Source organism: Balaenoptera ricei, chromosome 5, assembly GCF_028023285.1.
Source record: "Balaenoptera ricei isolate mBalRic1 chromosome 5, mBalRic1.hap2, whole genome shotgun sequence".
NCBI classification, from domain to species: Eukaryota; Metazoa; Chordata; class Mammalia; order Artiodactyla; family Balaenopteridae; genus Balaenoptera; species Balaenoptera ricei.
In genome coordinates this window covers 22,203,661-22,220,912 of record NC_082643.1, presented here as the reverse complement: position 1 = coordinate 22,220,912, position 17,252 = coordinate 22,203,661, and the positions used below count along the sequence as shown (strand labels likewise).

Genomic DNA, 17,252 nt, shown 5'->3' with positions numbered 1-17,252 from the left:
GTGTAGGTGGCCATCATTTCCTGAAGAAACGCATTCGTTTTTTAATATCTTATTTTCTTCTTAAACAGAATGTAGATATGATTTTTGTTGGTGTGCTCCTGGTTCTTGTGGAAGAAACATAGTAGAATGGTGAGAACTTGAGGACCTGAGTTTCCTTGCCTCTGATTTATGAGTCATAAAATCATGAACAAGATATTTAATCCCTATAGCCTCACTTCCCTTATCTATATAAAAGAGGTAATACCTCACAGAATTGTGATAACACTGAATGAGTTTGTGCATGTCAATGACTTAGCACAAAGTCGATAACCCTTGTGATTATATAATCATCTTTAAATTCCACAAAGCCAGAAGATTTTGAGTCAATGGCGGCATTTATGGAACCAGCCATTCTTCTTCCAGAGGAGTATCTTTTGTTCCACTGACAACCACAAAATGACTTTTCAGAGATTTTTCTCTAGCACTTATCTTTGTATCTGTGCTTCACAATCATCCAGCCTCCACTCCAAATTATAGTCTTTAAACCCAGCCCCAATGGCATTATAATTCCTGTGTCATAATTGCTCAGCACTTTGATTGGTGGAAGGATCTTCTCTCCAATTCAATACTCAGCTCTACAGACTGATGTTTCTAGGGTTGGCTCTAAGCAAATTTAGTAAAACAAAGTTCAATAGAAATAGTGACCCTTTATTTATAACTCAGTATGTACTAACCACATGGTTTTATTCAATATTTCTCAATAATATTATGATATAGGATTTTTAAATCCAATTTTACTTATAAAAGTGTGGTTGAATGAGTTTGGATTAGGTACCCAGCGTCACATAAACTGTTCAGATCAAAATCAGATGTCAGACCTACATCTCCCTGATGCCAAAGCCATGGCAGTTCACACTGGGCCAGTCTGTTTCCTCTCATTCGTGGCCTCCTTCTTTCTGATGGTAAATAAGATACTGAATACTCTTGTGCTTCTGTGTCCTCATTTTTAGATGAATATAAAGGGCCAAACACTCTAGTTTTAAGGCTATGGTGAAAGTCAATATAGATGGAAATCTCTTATAGGAAATATGGTTGAAGCTCTTCAACATAAAATCTATTAATGCAAAGAGAGGAGAACAATGGTTTTTAAATGTCCATTTTACATAGTTGGTGACATTGCATACAGTTAACTACAGATGTGAGAAATACATTAACTCTCCCGTTCATAATTGCCATCTTATTCTAAGCACTTTGATAGAAAAAGGCAGGTTAATAATTGCTGGCCAGTTTGCTGGCTCTTAAAACAGGTGGCTGTATAGTAGGCTCATGTGGCCTCAGAAAAGGGCCAGCTCCCTGTCAAAAACAGTAGGCTCACTTTGCTTCAAGCAATAATGGAACTGAATGTGCTCAGTTAAATTGATACCAAGTGCAGAGAGCCTGGCGATTTTCTTTGTTTGGAAAGAGTGAGACTTTGCTCAGTACTATGAAGCGAATGCAATGCAACATGAAGCAGAATGCTGTCATCTCAATTGCTGTTTATGAGCTCTGTGTTTTCAATAGCCAAATAAACTCCAAATCTTACTTTCCCAACTAGCGTTTCGTTAAAGCCATTACACACTATTTTTACTGTATTTTCCTAAGCCACACGAGGCTTTTGTTTACCTGTATGGAACACAAAGAAGAGCAGAAAGAGAAATGAATACTGTGCAATAATCATGATTTCTGAGAGAGGCAAAGTGTTCCATAACCGTCCCAGGGCCAGTTTGGCTAAGGTATCAGCCAAGTCATAAGAGGTTAGGATTAAGATGGGCTATACTATCCGAGGCAACCTGCCAAGGAGAGAAGCAGAATTTAGACCAAAATTTCTTAGGCAGAGCTGAGAAATGAATCCCAGTGAGACCAATTACAGACACCAGGTCTAAATTGCCAGAGGTGGGATCAGACACAGACCATAGAGCCAAGAGTTGAGGGTCAAATGGGGATGCACTGAGATTAAGGATAGGTCAGAAACATAAGGTCCAGGGCAATTGTCAAGAATACCCTTGGAACATTCATACATATCAACATGCCTCAGTCTGTGCATGCATATGAGATGTCAGTCTCGCTGAAAGAAAATTGGAATGCATGTATTGTTCATTCTCCTTTCTAATAGCTGTATACAAGCAGCTGCTTATAAGATGTAGCTGAAAGAACATGTGGTATGAGGTGTCATCTTTCTTTAAGAAACCTTCCAGCACAACATAGCAACTCATCCTTTCCCCCTCCCACCGAGATCTTACAGCATAGTGTTAGATAGGGCACGGTTCCTCAAAAAGCATCCCCTGCTGGACTAAAATACATATTCAGGTTAAGTAAAGCCCCTTGAAATAGGTTTAGCAGCAAAATATACATATATTTAGAATATGTAACTTAAAGGCAGTGTACTACAACATACAATGTTTATATATTTAACCCTCAAAGATTAAGTTCTAATGGTAAGTCACTGGAGAGGGTCTAGAAGAATTGGCTGATTGCAACACACCTTCTAAATTCCTAATCTGCAGCTAACGCTGTTACTGTAGTAGTTTGGAAGACTGAAAATCAAGTGAATTTGGTCCTGTCAATCTACCACACACTTGTTCTACTCTAATATATTGTCAAGGTTGATTCTTTAATGTGGAAAGCACCCTTGGAGAGAGAAGATACTGGTAAGATAAATCATGAATGTAATAAAAAAATCACTTGAAATGTGACCCAAGTGGTTTCTTGGTTAATGGAAAGTGAATTTTGACCAGCCACTCTTTGCAGAAAAGCAGGCTGAACGGTAGTTCTTGAGCTTCATAATACTCTAAATTTGTGAAGGGATAGTTAATTATTACAATTTATTATATTTTGTATCTGTGGCCATTAATTAGCAATTATGCTTCCTTGGACACTGTGAGTTTTTCTTTTATGCCTTTCCATTCATTTGTAAATATTGACTTGTTCCACTCTAAGCTACAGAAACTAAAAACATCAACATGTTGACAAGATACTTTTTAGTGATGACTGTGGGTAGTCTGGATTTTCTCTTTTATCCTGTTCAGATTTCTCCAATTCTTTTTTTTTTCTTTTTATTGGGGTATAGTTGTTTGTTGTGTTAGTTTTTACTGTTCAGCGAAGTGAAGCAGAGTTCCTTGTGCTATACAGCAGTTTCTCATTAGTTATCTAATTTATACATATTAGTGTATATATGTTATCCCAATCTCCCAATTCATCCCACCCCCCTTTTCACCCTAGTGTCCATACGTTTGTTCTCTACATCTGTGTCTTTATTTCTGGATTTCTCCAATTCTTTTAAGTGGACAAACATTACCATTATAACAAGAAAAAAGTAGATACTATAAAAATATTTGCCATTTGTAGCAACATGGATGGACTTGGAGGGCATTACGCTAAGTGAAACGTCAGACAGAGAAAGACAAATACTGTATGATATCACTTATATGTGGAATCTAAAAAATACAACCAACTAGTGAATATAACAAAAAAGAAGCAGACTTACAGATATAGAGAACAAACTAGTGGCTACCAGTGGGGAGAGACGTGGGAGGGGCAATTTGGGGAGGGGGAGGGGGAGTGGTAGGCACACACTATTGGGTGTAAGACAGGCTCAAGGACGTTTTGTACAACATGAGGACTAGAGCCAATATTTTGTAATAACTGGAAATGAAAAGTAACCCTTAAAAACTGTATAAAAATATTTTTTAAATAAAAAAATAAATGGAACTTTGAAAAAAAACAAAAACAAATAATAGGAATAAAAAATATTACTTTGCAAGGGAAATGAGAAATAATTTATAGAGTCTAAAGTATCAGATAATCTTTCTTAGGCTATGATAACAACCTCAAAATCTCAGTGGCTTAATAAAAAGAAGGTTTTTTTTTTTTTCCTCATGTAAGGGAAGCCGGGTAACTCTCTGGTATCACTATTACTCACATGTATCAATGTAGTATTTCAGCTTGCTTTACTCTTACAGCATCTTCATATTAACAGTTGCTTCTATAATTGCCAAGATAGAGGAAAATTGGAGAATTATATTTTAAATAATTCTACCTGTAAATGCACATATCACTTCTATTAACATTTCACTGGCCAAATCAAGGAGATGCGGAAATACAATCCTTGCATGGGCCTAGAAAGAGAGGAAAACTGGAAATGGGGAGAGGCACTAATTTCTACCACAGACTGCTCTTCTCATCACCAAATGTTAGGCTCATTGTCTTTCCTGCATGTCAAACATGCCCACTCTTTCCCAAAGGTGACTAATTCAAAGACCCCCCCAAAATATCATTGATCTGAAAATTCAGGATCTTTTGGTGATGCATGATTGTTTCTCCATTAGGTGTGATGTGCAGTAGTCTTTATATCATGTCCAGATGTGGCAGCTCTTGATGTTCTGCTTCATACAGACATACAGTGGTGGAATAGGGACAGTAATTACAAGCATTTTCATTCTGAAAGAGGAAGAGTGGGGGACCTACAGAAGTTCCTAGGCCGTAGTAACACGGATCATCCTGAGAATACATTTCAACAGCCCCCTATCCTGAGGACTTAGACAATTCTGCTCCCTGGGAAGCCTTCCCCAATCCATTCATTTTTTTTTTTGTCATCCCTGGCTGTGCCCTCTGAGAGGTTCTTTATTTTATTCTTGGCTATATCTATAAGACCAGCAAGAGATATTGAAGAATTTTGTCCTGGGCTTTAACTACTTCACTGCCTGGGCAAGTCACATTTGTGCTCCCAAATTCAAGTGCGTGGGGATGTGCAGTCTTTTCCTGCGTCTAAAAGAGAATTAGAAATGTGAATGAGAAGTACTCATTCTACCACAGATGATATTATATTTCATTAGAGAGGATTTTTATTTATGTCTACAGCTCACATGGGTGCAAGCAACCTGGGGTCATTTCTGAAACAGATTTTCTGGGCTAGGCAGATGAGGTGGTAATAGGGCTGCCGTCTTTTTTTTTTTTTTTTTAATAAATTTATTTATTTATTTTTGGCTGCGTTGGGTCTTCGTTGCTGTGTGCGGGATTTCTCTAGTTGTGGCGAATGGGGGCTACTCTTCGCTGCGGTGCACGGGCCTCTCATTGCAGTGGCCTCTCCTGTTGAGGAGCACGGGCTCTAGGCACAAGGGCTTCAGTAGTTGTGGCTTGCGGGCTCTAGAGTGCAGGCTCAGTAGTTGTGGCACACGGGCCAAGTTGCTCTGCAGCATGTGGGATCTTCCTGGACCAGGGCTTGAACCTGTGTCCCCTGCATTAGCAGACGGACTCCCAACCACTGCGTCACCAGGGAAGCCCTGGCTGCTGTCTTTTTGATGGTTGGTTAATTAATTCTAGTTCGCCCTTAATCCTCAGATGCAACTCTTTGGTTTTCCAAAGCAATATAGGGGATGTTTTCCAGGGCCCTTATCTTTGGTGGGTCTTTGACTTCAATTTCTATCTCCCTCACCATTTGAGCCACCAAAAGCACTTCTCAGCTATCTCTCCAGAATTGGCAAGTGCCACATGTGCAAAAGTAGACCAGATGTTAATACATGTCTCTGGAGTTCATTTTCTACCACATCTTGCTCTGGAATATAGCCCATACTTTGCTAGTTTCCTAATGCTTTCAAGCCAATGGTTTTTATATTTTTTCCATGTTTTCTTGTTATTCTCAGAGACTGCAAGAAGCAGAAGTCACTTTGACCAACTCTTTGCCCTCCCCCCCCATTTTTTCTATTTGATTGATGAGAGTCATTATTTGAGGGGACAGCTTTTAAATTTGTTTTCAGGGATGTTAGATGAAGGTTCTAATGCACACTATGTTAGAATCTGGTTGTGATTTCTTAGGCATTATAATTTGAATATAGGCAGCTGTCACCGAGTAGATGGTAGTGGTCTTTAACATAGTATAAGGCTGTGATTCATCTCTTTTCTTATGTTAAACCATGAGGACCAAGCAGATGTGGACATGAGGCAGGGAGACAGCACTGGGAAAGTCATGCCAAATGAGAACATCTAAGTAGGGACTAAGGAAAGAATCTCAAGATAGTCCTGGGCTTAGAATTTTATTAGTCCCAGTGGAGTTAGGGCTTTGAGATCAAGGAACTACCTAGCAGAAGAATGTCTTCCACTCCTAAGATCAAAGATAGAACCTCACCATCTTTTTTTTTTTTTAAAGTCTTAGCTTATTAACTCTCTCATGAAAAATCTGCACAATCACCAAAGACACAGTCACAGCAGAGTCTTTATTCCTTCTGCTGCCCAATCTCCAGCTCACTGCTAGACACTTCGTTTCTTTCTGCCAGCACCAACACTGTCCTTTGCAGTCCCCCTGACTTTCTTCATTCTGTTCTTGCGTTCCTTTCGCTGTTTTCTTGAGGTATTTTTCTTCTCGTACAGGCCATGTCTTGCAAGCCTGTGTTTGGGCTCATCCTTCTTCACATAATCCAAGGAATCATAAATCATGCCAAAGCCAGTTGTCTTGTCACCACCAAAATGGGTTCTGAATCCAAACACAAAGATGACATCTGGTGTGGTCTTGTACATTTCGGCTAGTTTTTCCCGAATTTCTGTCTTAGGTACTGTTGCCTTCCCAGGATGAAGGACGTCGATGATCATTTGTTTCCGCTGAAGTATTCGGTTAGTCATGAACTTCCTGGTCCAGATAGTTACCGTGTTGTTCATGATGGCAGTTAATCTTCAAGCAGCCAGGAAGGAAAAGAGGACTATTTTCCACCAGCCAATCATATCAATGCTCACGGAAGGACCTCGGGAGGCCAAAGCTGGAAAGTGAATTGTCCAAATAAGCTTGGCCCTCTTAACAATTTTCTCCTTGAGAATGAGTTTTACTATAAATATTCCACAGAAACTCTTCTCCCCTGCTGCATCATCTTGTAGATTATGTTGCCTATTGTTTCACTTTTTTTCCCTATTCTTATTTTCTCCCTTCTCTCTTGAACTTGATGCTTCATATGCATACTTGCCAGGCCCAGTCTCACACAGGACTTGGACTTTGGCTACCCACTGAACCATACTGACCAGCCCCACTCATTACTATATCTAATCCTGGCCCCAGGAACACAAGTTTCAGAAGGGTGCCTCTTCCCCCATGCTCATCCCAGAAGGAACATCAGATATAATGCAGATCTCATCCATCTCAGGGATGTTAGATGAAGGTTATAATGCACACTATGTTAGAACACTATGTTAGAGCCTGAGTGGGTTAGAAGACGGGGAATCTAGAAAATAATACTGAGCAACATAGACGTGTAGGCTGTGAAATTAATGTGGAAAAGAGGCTCAGGATATCATCTGAGAGAAAGTGCTTGATGTCACACCAAAGGCTGCTAGGCCAGGCCTAAGACCATTGTTTTACTTTTCTGTACAGATGACTCTACTTCTTCTTTTCTGCCTTGCCAGAGGGAGAAGGTATACTTTATAAAAATTAGAAGCTGTAGAATTGAGAGTCCTAGCCACAGGTTTGCCAGATAAAATAAAGATAACCAGTAAAATTTGAATTTTAGGTAAACAACAAATAATTTTTTAGTATAAGTATGTTGTATGCAATAACGGGGCTCTACTTAGAGTAAAAAAACATCTAATTGTTCACCTGCAATTCAAATTAAACTGGGTATCTTGTATTTTTATTTGCTGCATCTGGCACCCTTTCTAAGTCTTGGGGAAAAGCTACTGGATTGGATGAACTCAATAGTGTGAACATTTGAGAGACATTTTTTAGATTGGAGAGATTATGTGTTGTTCAAAAAATGGAAGAATTTCAATTTGGCTGGAGCTCAGTTTGAGCTGGAGGAAGCATAGTTATAAGACATGTCATGATGAGAAGGGGCAAAATTCTATTGCAATTCCATCCATATTAAAGATTTAAATGCTGTAATTACTCAAAAATTTACATTGATAAGTGACAGATTAATTAAGAGTTAAAGGAAAGCAAGTAGTATTCAAGAATGAATAGAAATGACTGAATAAGGATTGATCACTTATCAATAGAGTCTTTGTTGCTTAAGTGTGATTTAAGATTATGGATCCATGTGTGTTTAAACTGAAATGGTCCAGTTGCTATAAGGACATTATGATACCTTTATTATGTCACTTTTCAGGACTTTGCTTAGAATATGACTACATTATTTTGAATTATGGTTGTCAGGAATACCAAGATACTTCTTACATTTGGTTAATGCAGTACTCACTCAGAAAACTCAAAATTATAATTTGGCGCAGCTAAATAAATGTGTAATATGGTGAAAGATGTCATAAACATAAATGGGTATTATTGATGTTATTATTATCTGAAATTTAAAAAAGCTAGGTAAGAGAAACATAGATTAGATAGAAAGTTTCTAAACACCGTATTTCACTCTAGAACTGCCCTGGCATCTGTTCTACTTCTTGCCAGCTGCCCCCTGAGGCCTGTGCCTGTCTCAGAGCACTTTTTCATCAAGGCTTGCGTAAGGCTAGTCGTGTTCCAAGCGTTTTTCAAATTTGATAAAAGTGAACCATTTGTAGAGGCGAAATTCTTTGGTTCCACATTAAAGTATATTATTTTAATGAAAATGTTTCTTAAACATACTCAGACGTGAACTGATATATTAAAAACAGCACACAAGTTAAACTTATAAACAAACTTTTAAAATAATATTTTTAAAATTATCGGCATCAATTTAATGTCATAGATTATATTGATTTGATGACACTGCTATATCTCTGCTTGAAAGATAATGTGGTGAAGACGCTAAGACATGAGCCCTTAAAATTGGATGTTACTCTACTCTGGGAGGTATACTAACTCATTTTCTCATCCAGTTTTCTCTTTTCAAATCACCTTAAAATTTCTGTTTGTTTAGGGCATTGTAATTGCATTTATACTTCACCTGGCACAAATCCAACATTATATATTATGTCCAGTTCTGTTTTTTTTTAGGTCCTCCTCTTAGTAGCCCACAATTAAAGCAGTACTCTTTGGTAACAACATGAAAACAAACTGAACATCAAAATCACATGAATAACACCTAGCATAAGGTGGTCATACAAACAATCCACTATATTCATATGCAAACATTTAATATATATTCATTAAAATAAAGACTCTATATAGATCTGTTTAGCAAAAGTGTTGCAATTAAAAAATTACTCAGTTAGCTCAAAGCTAATTAAAATCATTCAATTCCTTAAATAGTCTCTCAATTAAATGCATAAACTGAGAGCAATCTTTATGCACAACACAGATGAAAATGTCACCTGTATTTTTGCATCTTTGGGGCTCCTACAGTAGATAGTAGTTGCTCCCTGAAACACTCCATTTTCCACTCTTGATTCCAAAACCTCAGAAACTTGCCTCAGCATTCAGCCCACCTGATTTTTCTGTCTTCATCTCCAAGCTCATTATGATGTAGATTAACTTCATTTCTTGTTTTATGTTGCCTTTTCAGGGCTTCACTCATTACCAAGATCCTGTATTTAAAGGAGGACTGTTCAAGTGCTAAAGAAGGGAAGTCAGGAGGGGCAAAATAGGAAATATTCACGTATTAGTACTTTTTACTTCTGTTGAACACATCTCTTGAGTTTTAAACCTACATCTCTATTTGGCCAGGTATTCAAACTAATTGTATCCAGTGAACTCATCATATACCCACAGATCTGTGCAGATTCTAAATTCCTTGAGAGTCTCAAACAAGATAGGTGAGAGGTAGCCCCAACTTGAGCTGTGTCTCTTGATCTCAAGTTGTCTGCACTCTGCTCCTATTCCTGGCCCCAATCTCATTTCTGCCTCCAAGAAAGAGTTGGGGATCACCAGACTGATGGAAAAAAAACAAGGGCTGTTGAAGTTGGACTTTCAACAGACCAAAATTAATAAGAGCAGAAGAATGAAAAGCTGATAGGAAGTGAAGATAATAATAGTTTATTCGTGTACCATGAAATGGTTGGATTTTCCCAAGTCTCTGCTTTTCACAGTATTCCATCCGTCTCATGGTCCAACCTCTGGCATTCCTGGGGATCACTCTGTAAGCAATAATCACAGCTTTGCCTTCCAAATCAACTTGAGCTTCTTACCTTGTTTCTGAATGCAGTTTGCTTTCTTTTTCTCTTTTGTGTTGACCCTGTGGGAACACTCTTTTTTTCCCCCTAAATATGCTCGGCTCAAGAAAGCAATACTACTTTTCCCAGTTCTCAAATCCCTGGACCCCACTGGCTGCTCTGGGGAAGCCCCTCCCTCCCATACACCTGTCTTAGCCCTTGAGATATTAGCCCTGTTCAGAGATTCCATGGTCCCTGATTCTGGCTTGCCTGGATTAGGTAAGTAAACCCATCATCTACCTCTTCCAAATCTTCAAAGGCATTATTCCATATCTATTTTTAATCTTGGTTAATGATGTTAACACACACTTAGTCCAACAAGTTAAAGACTTTGAGCTTTTCCTTTTCTTTCCCTAGCAGTCCACATTTAAAGCCATTTTTTCTATTTGCCGTTAGAACAAATCTCCTAAAAGAAGTTGCCTATGCTCATTATCTCTATTTATTTATTATTATTTTTATTGAAGTATAGTTGATTTACAATATTTCATTAGTTTCAGGTGTACAGTATAGTGATTTAAAATTTTTATAGATTATATTCCATTTCAAGTTTTTATAAAATCTTGGGTATATTCCCTGTGCTGTACAATATATCCTTGTAGTTTATTTATTTTATACATTGTAGTTTGTGCCTCTTAAGCCCCTATCCCTATCTTGCCCCTGTCACCTTCCCTCTCCTCACTGGTAACCACTAATTTGTGCTCTATATACATGAGTCTGTTTCTCTTTTGTTCTATTCATTTGTTTGTTTTATTTTTTAGAGTCTACATATAAGTGATAACATACTGTATTAGTCTTTCTCTGTCTGGCTCCTTTCACTAAGCATAATACCCTCTAGATCTATGCATGTTGTTGCAAATGGCAGAATTTCATTCTTTTTTATGGCTAACAGTCCATGGTATATATACATATATACCACATCTTCTTTATCCATTCATCTGTTGATGGACATTTAGTTTGCTTCCATATCTTCACTATTGTAAATAATGCTGCTATGAACATTGGAGTGCATGTATCTTTTCAAATTAGTGTTTTCATTTTCTTTGGATATATACCCAGGAGTGGAATTACTGGATCATAGGTAGTTCTATTTTTAGTTTTTTGAAGAACCTCCATACCGTTTTCCATAGTGGTTCTACCAATTTACATTCCCAACAGTGTACTAGCATTCCCTTTTACTCACATCCTCACCAACATTTGTTATTGTTGTCTTTTTGATGATAGCCATTATGAGAGGTGTGAGGTGATATCTCATTGTTTTTCATTTTCTAATGCCTTTAGATGATAGCTTAGGTTGTTTATTTGAAACTTTTCTTATTTCTTGAGGTAGGTCTGCATAGCTATAAACTTCCCTCTTAGGACTACTTTTGCTGCATCCAGTAGATTTTGGAAAGCTGTGTTTTTATTTTCATTTGTCTCAAAGTAGTTTTTGATTTCTTCTTTGATTTCTTCATTGGCCCATTGGTTTTTGTTTTTGTTTTTGTTTTTTTTTAAACATCTTTATTGGAGTATAACTGCTTTACAATGGTGTGTTAGTTTCTGCTTTATAACAAAGTGAATCAGCTATATATATACATATATCCCCATATCTCCTCCCTCTTGCATCTCCCTCCATGTTTTTTAGTCTCCACATGTTTGTTTTTCCCATTTTTCTACCTGTAATTGATGTCTAGTTTCATACCGTTGTGATCAGAAAAAATGCTTGATATAATTTCTATCCTCTTAAATTTGTTGAGACTTGTTTTGTGACCTAACAAGTGATCTATCCTAGAAAATGTTCCATGTACACTTGGTAAGAATGTGTATTCAGCTGTTTTTGATTGGAATGTCCTTTAGATATCTAATAAGCTCAACTGATCTAATGTGTCATTTAAGACTACTGTTTCCTATTGATTTTCTGTCTGGATGATCTGTCCATCAATGTAAGTGGGGTGTTAAAGTTCCCTACTATTATTGTATTATTGTCAATTTCTCCCTTTATGTCTGTTAATATTTGCTTTATATATTTATGGGCTTATAAGGAGCATATATGTTGAGTGTTACATCCTCTTCTGGTATTGATCACTTTATCATTATATAATGCCATTCTTTGTCTTCTATTATAGCTCTGAAGTCTCTTGTAAGCAGCATATAGATGGGTCTTGTTTTTTATTATCCAATCAGCCACCCTATGTCTTTTGATTGAAACATTCAGTCCATTGACATTTAATGTGATTATTGAAAGGTATGTACTTATTGCCATTTTATTACTTGTTTGCTGGTTTTAAAGTCTGGCAGCCCAGGAAACTGACTCTAAGAATCACACTTGGTTGACTTAATCACAACTTTTCAGAAAAGTTTGTGTGACTGATTTATTATTTTTGTGAAATAAGGCTGTATGGCTAAAGTTAAACCCTCTTCTATTCATATTTTCCCATTGTGGTTTTCCTGTGTGTTCTGCCACCACATGAACTTAATCCATTTAGAACAGAAAACTGTATTCTCACATGACAAAAATATTATGCTTTCAGTTGTCTCTGAGAGGATCATAATAGTGACTGAAGCAGATGTTGTTTAAATCATTTTTGTGCATAATGTTTTCCCCTGATAGTCTCCTGAAAATAAGGTATAGACAGTTCATGGTAATAGCTTGAGATGACAGTTTACCTTTAAACCCAATGGGTTATGTTTTACATAACCAGATGAAATATTTAAAGCACAGCTGCAAATTCATCCTCCTGGGACACAAAATTGGTGACATTACAGAGGGTTAATCTGAACAGAATATGACACCAATTGTTAGCTAATTCCAAAGATAGTTACAAGAAAGAATTAGATTCTAGAAGGAGAGAGTTAGGTTAAGGTAGGGTTGACAATTTGACAAAAGATATATATCTACATTTTAACTACAAAACACTGCAGAGAGAAATTTAAAAACCTAGGTAACTGGAAAGATATATCTACTGATGGATCAGAACACTCAATATTGTTAGGATAATTTTCCCCACTTTATCTATAGATTCAATGTATTACTAATGAAAATCCCAGCAGGCTTTTGATTTGTAACAAGCTGATTCTAATATTTATAGGAGAATGTAAAGGATTTAGAATAGCTAAAACAGCTTTAACAAAGAAGAAAAAAATTGGAATTCTTACACTACACAATTTCAAGACTTATCATAAAGCTACAATAATCAAGATAGTAAAATATTAGCATAAAGAGAGGGTAAAATAGACCAATGGAATAAACTAGAGTCCAGAAATAGGTCCACACGTATATCATTAATTGATTTTTACCAAACTGCTAGGAAGAGAAAAGATAATCTTTTCTACAAGTGGTGTTTTAACAATTGTATAGTCATTTGGAAAAATTAAGCTTGTTCTTTTCCTCATGTGATAACTTGAAATGGATCATAGACTTTAGTGTAAGAGCTAAAACTATAAAACTATTAGGAGAAAATGTTCATGACCTTTGGTTTGGCAAAGATTTCTTAAGTACAACAAACAAAGCAAGAAGTATAAAAAGTAATAATTAACAAATTGAACTTCATCAAAATTAAGAAACTTTGCCCTTCAAAGGACACTCTAAAGAAAAAGAAAAGGGAGACACAGATTGAGAGAAAATATTTATAAAATATGTATCTGATGAAGGATTTTCATCTTTAATATTAAAAACTTTTACAAGTCAATAATAAGTTTAAAAAAACTCAATAAAATGGGCAAAAGATTTGAACCCACACTTCACCACAGAGGATATACAGATGTCAAATAAGTACATAAAAAGTTCCTCATCATCATTATTCATTAGGGAATGCAAATTAAAAAATACAGTGAAATAGCTATCACTATGCACCCATTAAAATGGATAAAAATGAAAAGATGACCACACTAAGCTTTGTGAGGGTGTGAAGCAATGGGAACTTACAAACATTGCTTGTTGTAAAATAAAATGGAAAAATGACTTCAGAAGAATTTGGCAGTTTTGTGAAGATGTAAGCATACCCTTCTCATGTGATCCAGCCATTCTAATCATAGGTATGTACTCAAGAGAAATGAAAGCATATGTACACAACAAGACATGTCCATGAATGTTTATAGCAGTTGTGTTTATAATAACCAAACAGTACAATAGAAACAACCCAAGTAACCATCAACAAGTTAATGCCTAAACAAATTGTGATATACTCATATAATGGAATACTACTCAGCAATAAAAAGAAATCAAATATTGATACATACAACAACATGGATGAATCTAAAATAATTAGGCTGAGTGAAAGACTCTGGACAAAAGAGAGTATACACTATACGATTCCATTTATATAAAATTTCAGAAAGTACAAGCAAATATAAAGTGATAGAAGCCACTGATAGATTGGTGGTTGCCTGGCAAAGGCAGGGGGAAAAAATGGGAAGAAGGGATTATAGAAGTGCTCTAGGAAACCTTTGCAGAATGGCCACGTTTACTATGTTGCTTTGGTATACACTTGTCAAAACTTACCAAATTGTCGGAGGTTTTCAAGATGATGGCTCAGGAAGATCCTGAAATCAGTCCTCCCACTGACACAAGAAATCTACAACTATATGTGGAATAATTCCCTCAGAAAAGAGACCTGAAAACTGGATGAGCAGAGCTTCCACAACAAAGGTTAAAAGGACAGCCCTGAGACACATAGGAGAGGCAGAGAGACAGTCTTGCCAAAGAAAACAACCACACCCTCGCTGTGGCAGTCCACATCGGGAAGGATCACAGAGGTACAAATCTTTTCCCTGAGGAGCAAGGGGTTCAAGCTCTACATCAGGCACCCCAACCCCTAGATCCTGCACAGGAGAGAGGAGCCCCCAGAACACCTGGCTTTGAAAACCAATGGGAAATATGTCCAGGAAAACTATAGAACTGCAGGGAATGGAAAACCCTCTCTTAAAGGGCCCGTGGTCAAACTCACTGGACCCCCAAACCAGAGCAAAAGCACCAGATTGAAAAGCTCTTGGACCACAGGTGAAGTGGACCCACTTATTAATTTTGAAGCATCTGCTAGAGAGGCAAGACCCAGTTAGAATGCTCCCCAGGGACTGAGACACGGCAGGAGCCATTTTTGCAATCTCAGGCTAGTTGCTAATGCAGTTGCTGACAGGCACATTTTGAAATTCTCCCTCTAACCTGTTAATGCAAGTGATGCACCCTGCTGAGAGCCTTGCCCACCCCTGCACTCTGGCTGAGCCTCACAGCCATCTGAGCAATATCCTCACACACCAACGTGGCAGTAATCGAGGGCAGACATGGAAGGTTGTCTGAGGGCAAGCCCCGCCCACGAGCATGCTGCAGCTGCAACCATGGTCCCATCGCAACAGGAGGAAATATTATTCAGCCATAAAAAAGGAAGAAATCTTGCTATTTCAGACATGGATGGACCTCAAATAGAGAAAGGCAAATACTATGTGATTTCACTCATATGTGGAATCTACAAAAACAAAACAAATGAACAAACAAAATAAAACAAAACTAACTCATATATATAGAACTTAGATTAGTGGTTACCAGAGGGGAAGGGTGTTGAGTGCAGGTGAAATGGATGAAGGGGGTCAACTATGTGGTGATTGATGATAAGGAGACATGTGATGGTGATTCCTTGGTATTTATACAGATGTGGAATCATAATGCTGAACACCTGAAATTTATATAGTAGAAACAACTTATCAAATTGTATACTTTGCATGCATGTGGTTTATTTTATGTCCTTTGTACCTTGATAAAGCTGTAAAATAAACCTGATTAAAAGAAAATTTTCTTCTTGGAAATAAGATCAAGTGACTGTCTAAAAGGACTAATAAAATTTTATTGGAAGCGTTAAGCAAATTCGATATTTAATATATCAATACTTCGTATTTTGTTTTTCATAATAAAAGTTTTTCTCTGAGTCATATAGAAACCGCACTCCCCCTCCCATTTTCCCCAGTGTTCTGTGCAAATCACACAGTTGAGTGTGTGTATGTGCGTGTGTCATATGAACAAGTTTAGGAAGAACACAGGAAAATGAGTTACCATCAAGTGTTAGCAACTGAAAGATCTGTCTTCCCCCTGTTTTTTTAAACTCCTTTATTATATTAAAGATTTACAGTGAACGTGGATTTCTAATAGTTCTGCTTCACTCCAAACCTCTCCACTTCAAACCCTCGAACCACAAGTCTATCCTGAGGGAAGGAAATAGGGTGAACTTCTAAGGAATAGAAGTAAACTTTGAATTTAATAGATTACGAGTTAAAAAGAATGTGTTTGTCTTTTAATAACTAACATGAAACTTTCTAGAATAAATGAGATTTTGACTCAATCTAAGATGCCTGTTAGGAAGCTGGGCACTCAGTAGGAAACAAGGTACCTTTGAACATGGAAGGTACCAATCATTAGATCAAAAGAATGCTTTTCATGTTTATGCCCCAACAATTTGAGACTCCACAGTAAACCAGTTATACAGATTTAAAGTGTTTTGCAAATTTCATTCAAAATTATTTTGGATAATGTACACATCCTTTCAAATAGTTAAATAATATGAATCAAAACGAACAGGACTGGATACAGATGAGTATCCAGGATTAACTTCATGCTTCTCCCCTTTCTCTCATCCCCAAACAAAGTTATGTACGAAATAACAAATTCAGGCTTGCTCCTAACTTCTATGCAATAACACATAATAAATTTTGCCTCCCATATTGAGGGCATGATTTCAGGACCCAATAATTTTGTACATAGCCAAGATGAATGTCACACAATGAGGATACAGAAAACATATTTTCACATATTTGGAAGGGAGATCAGAAAATATATTATTCATGAACCATTCTTGAGAATGTATTTAAAAAACTGCTCTAACAGACCGAACCATACATTAATATTAAAAGCTCCAGAGTGATGAAGTCATAAAGAGACAGCCGATGAGTGAAAATGCAATCGAATACAGGGTTAAATTCTATAAGTTTTTTTTTTTTTTTAATTTTTATTTATTTATTTATTTATGGCTGTGTTGGGTCTTCGTTTCTGTGCGAGGGCTTTCTCCATTTGTGGCAAGCGGGGGCCACTCCTCATCGCGGTGCGCGGGCCTCTCACTATCGCGGCCTCTCCTGTTGCGGAGCACAGGCTCCAGACGCGCAGGCTCAGTAATTGTGGCTCACCGGCCCAGTTGCTCCGCGGCATGTGGGATCTTCCC

At 37.3% G+C, this 17,252-nt stretch overlaps 1 protein-coding gene across 1 annotated transcript; it reads right to left on the bottom strand.

Moving 5' to 3' along the window:
• Positions 1 to 6,261: 6,261 nt before the first annotated feature.
• LOC132366762 (small ribosomal subunit protein eS24-like) lies at positions 6,262 to 6,666 on the bottom strand. Its single transcript, XM_059924333.1, has one exon. It carries the CDS (start codon positions 6,664 to 6,666, stop codon positions 6,262 to 6,264), a length of 405 nt encoding a protein of 134 aa, XP_059780316.1.
• Positions 6,667 to 17,252: the final 10,586 nt, after the last annotated feature.

Coding starts and splice junctions, on each gene's coding strand:
- LOC132366762 (XM_059924333.1), bottom strand. CDS start 6,666: ATGAACAACACGGTAACTATCTGGACCAGGAAGTTCATGACTAACCGA.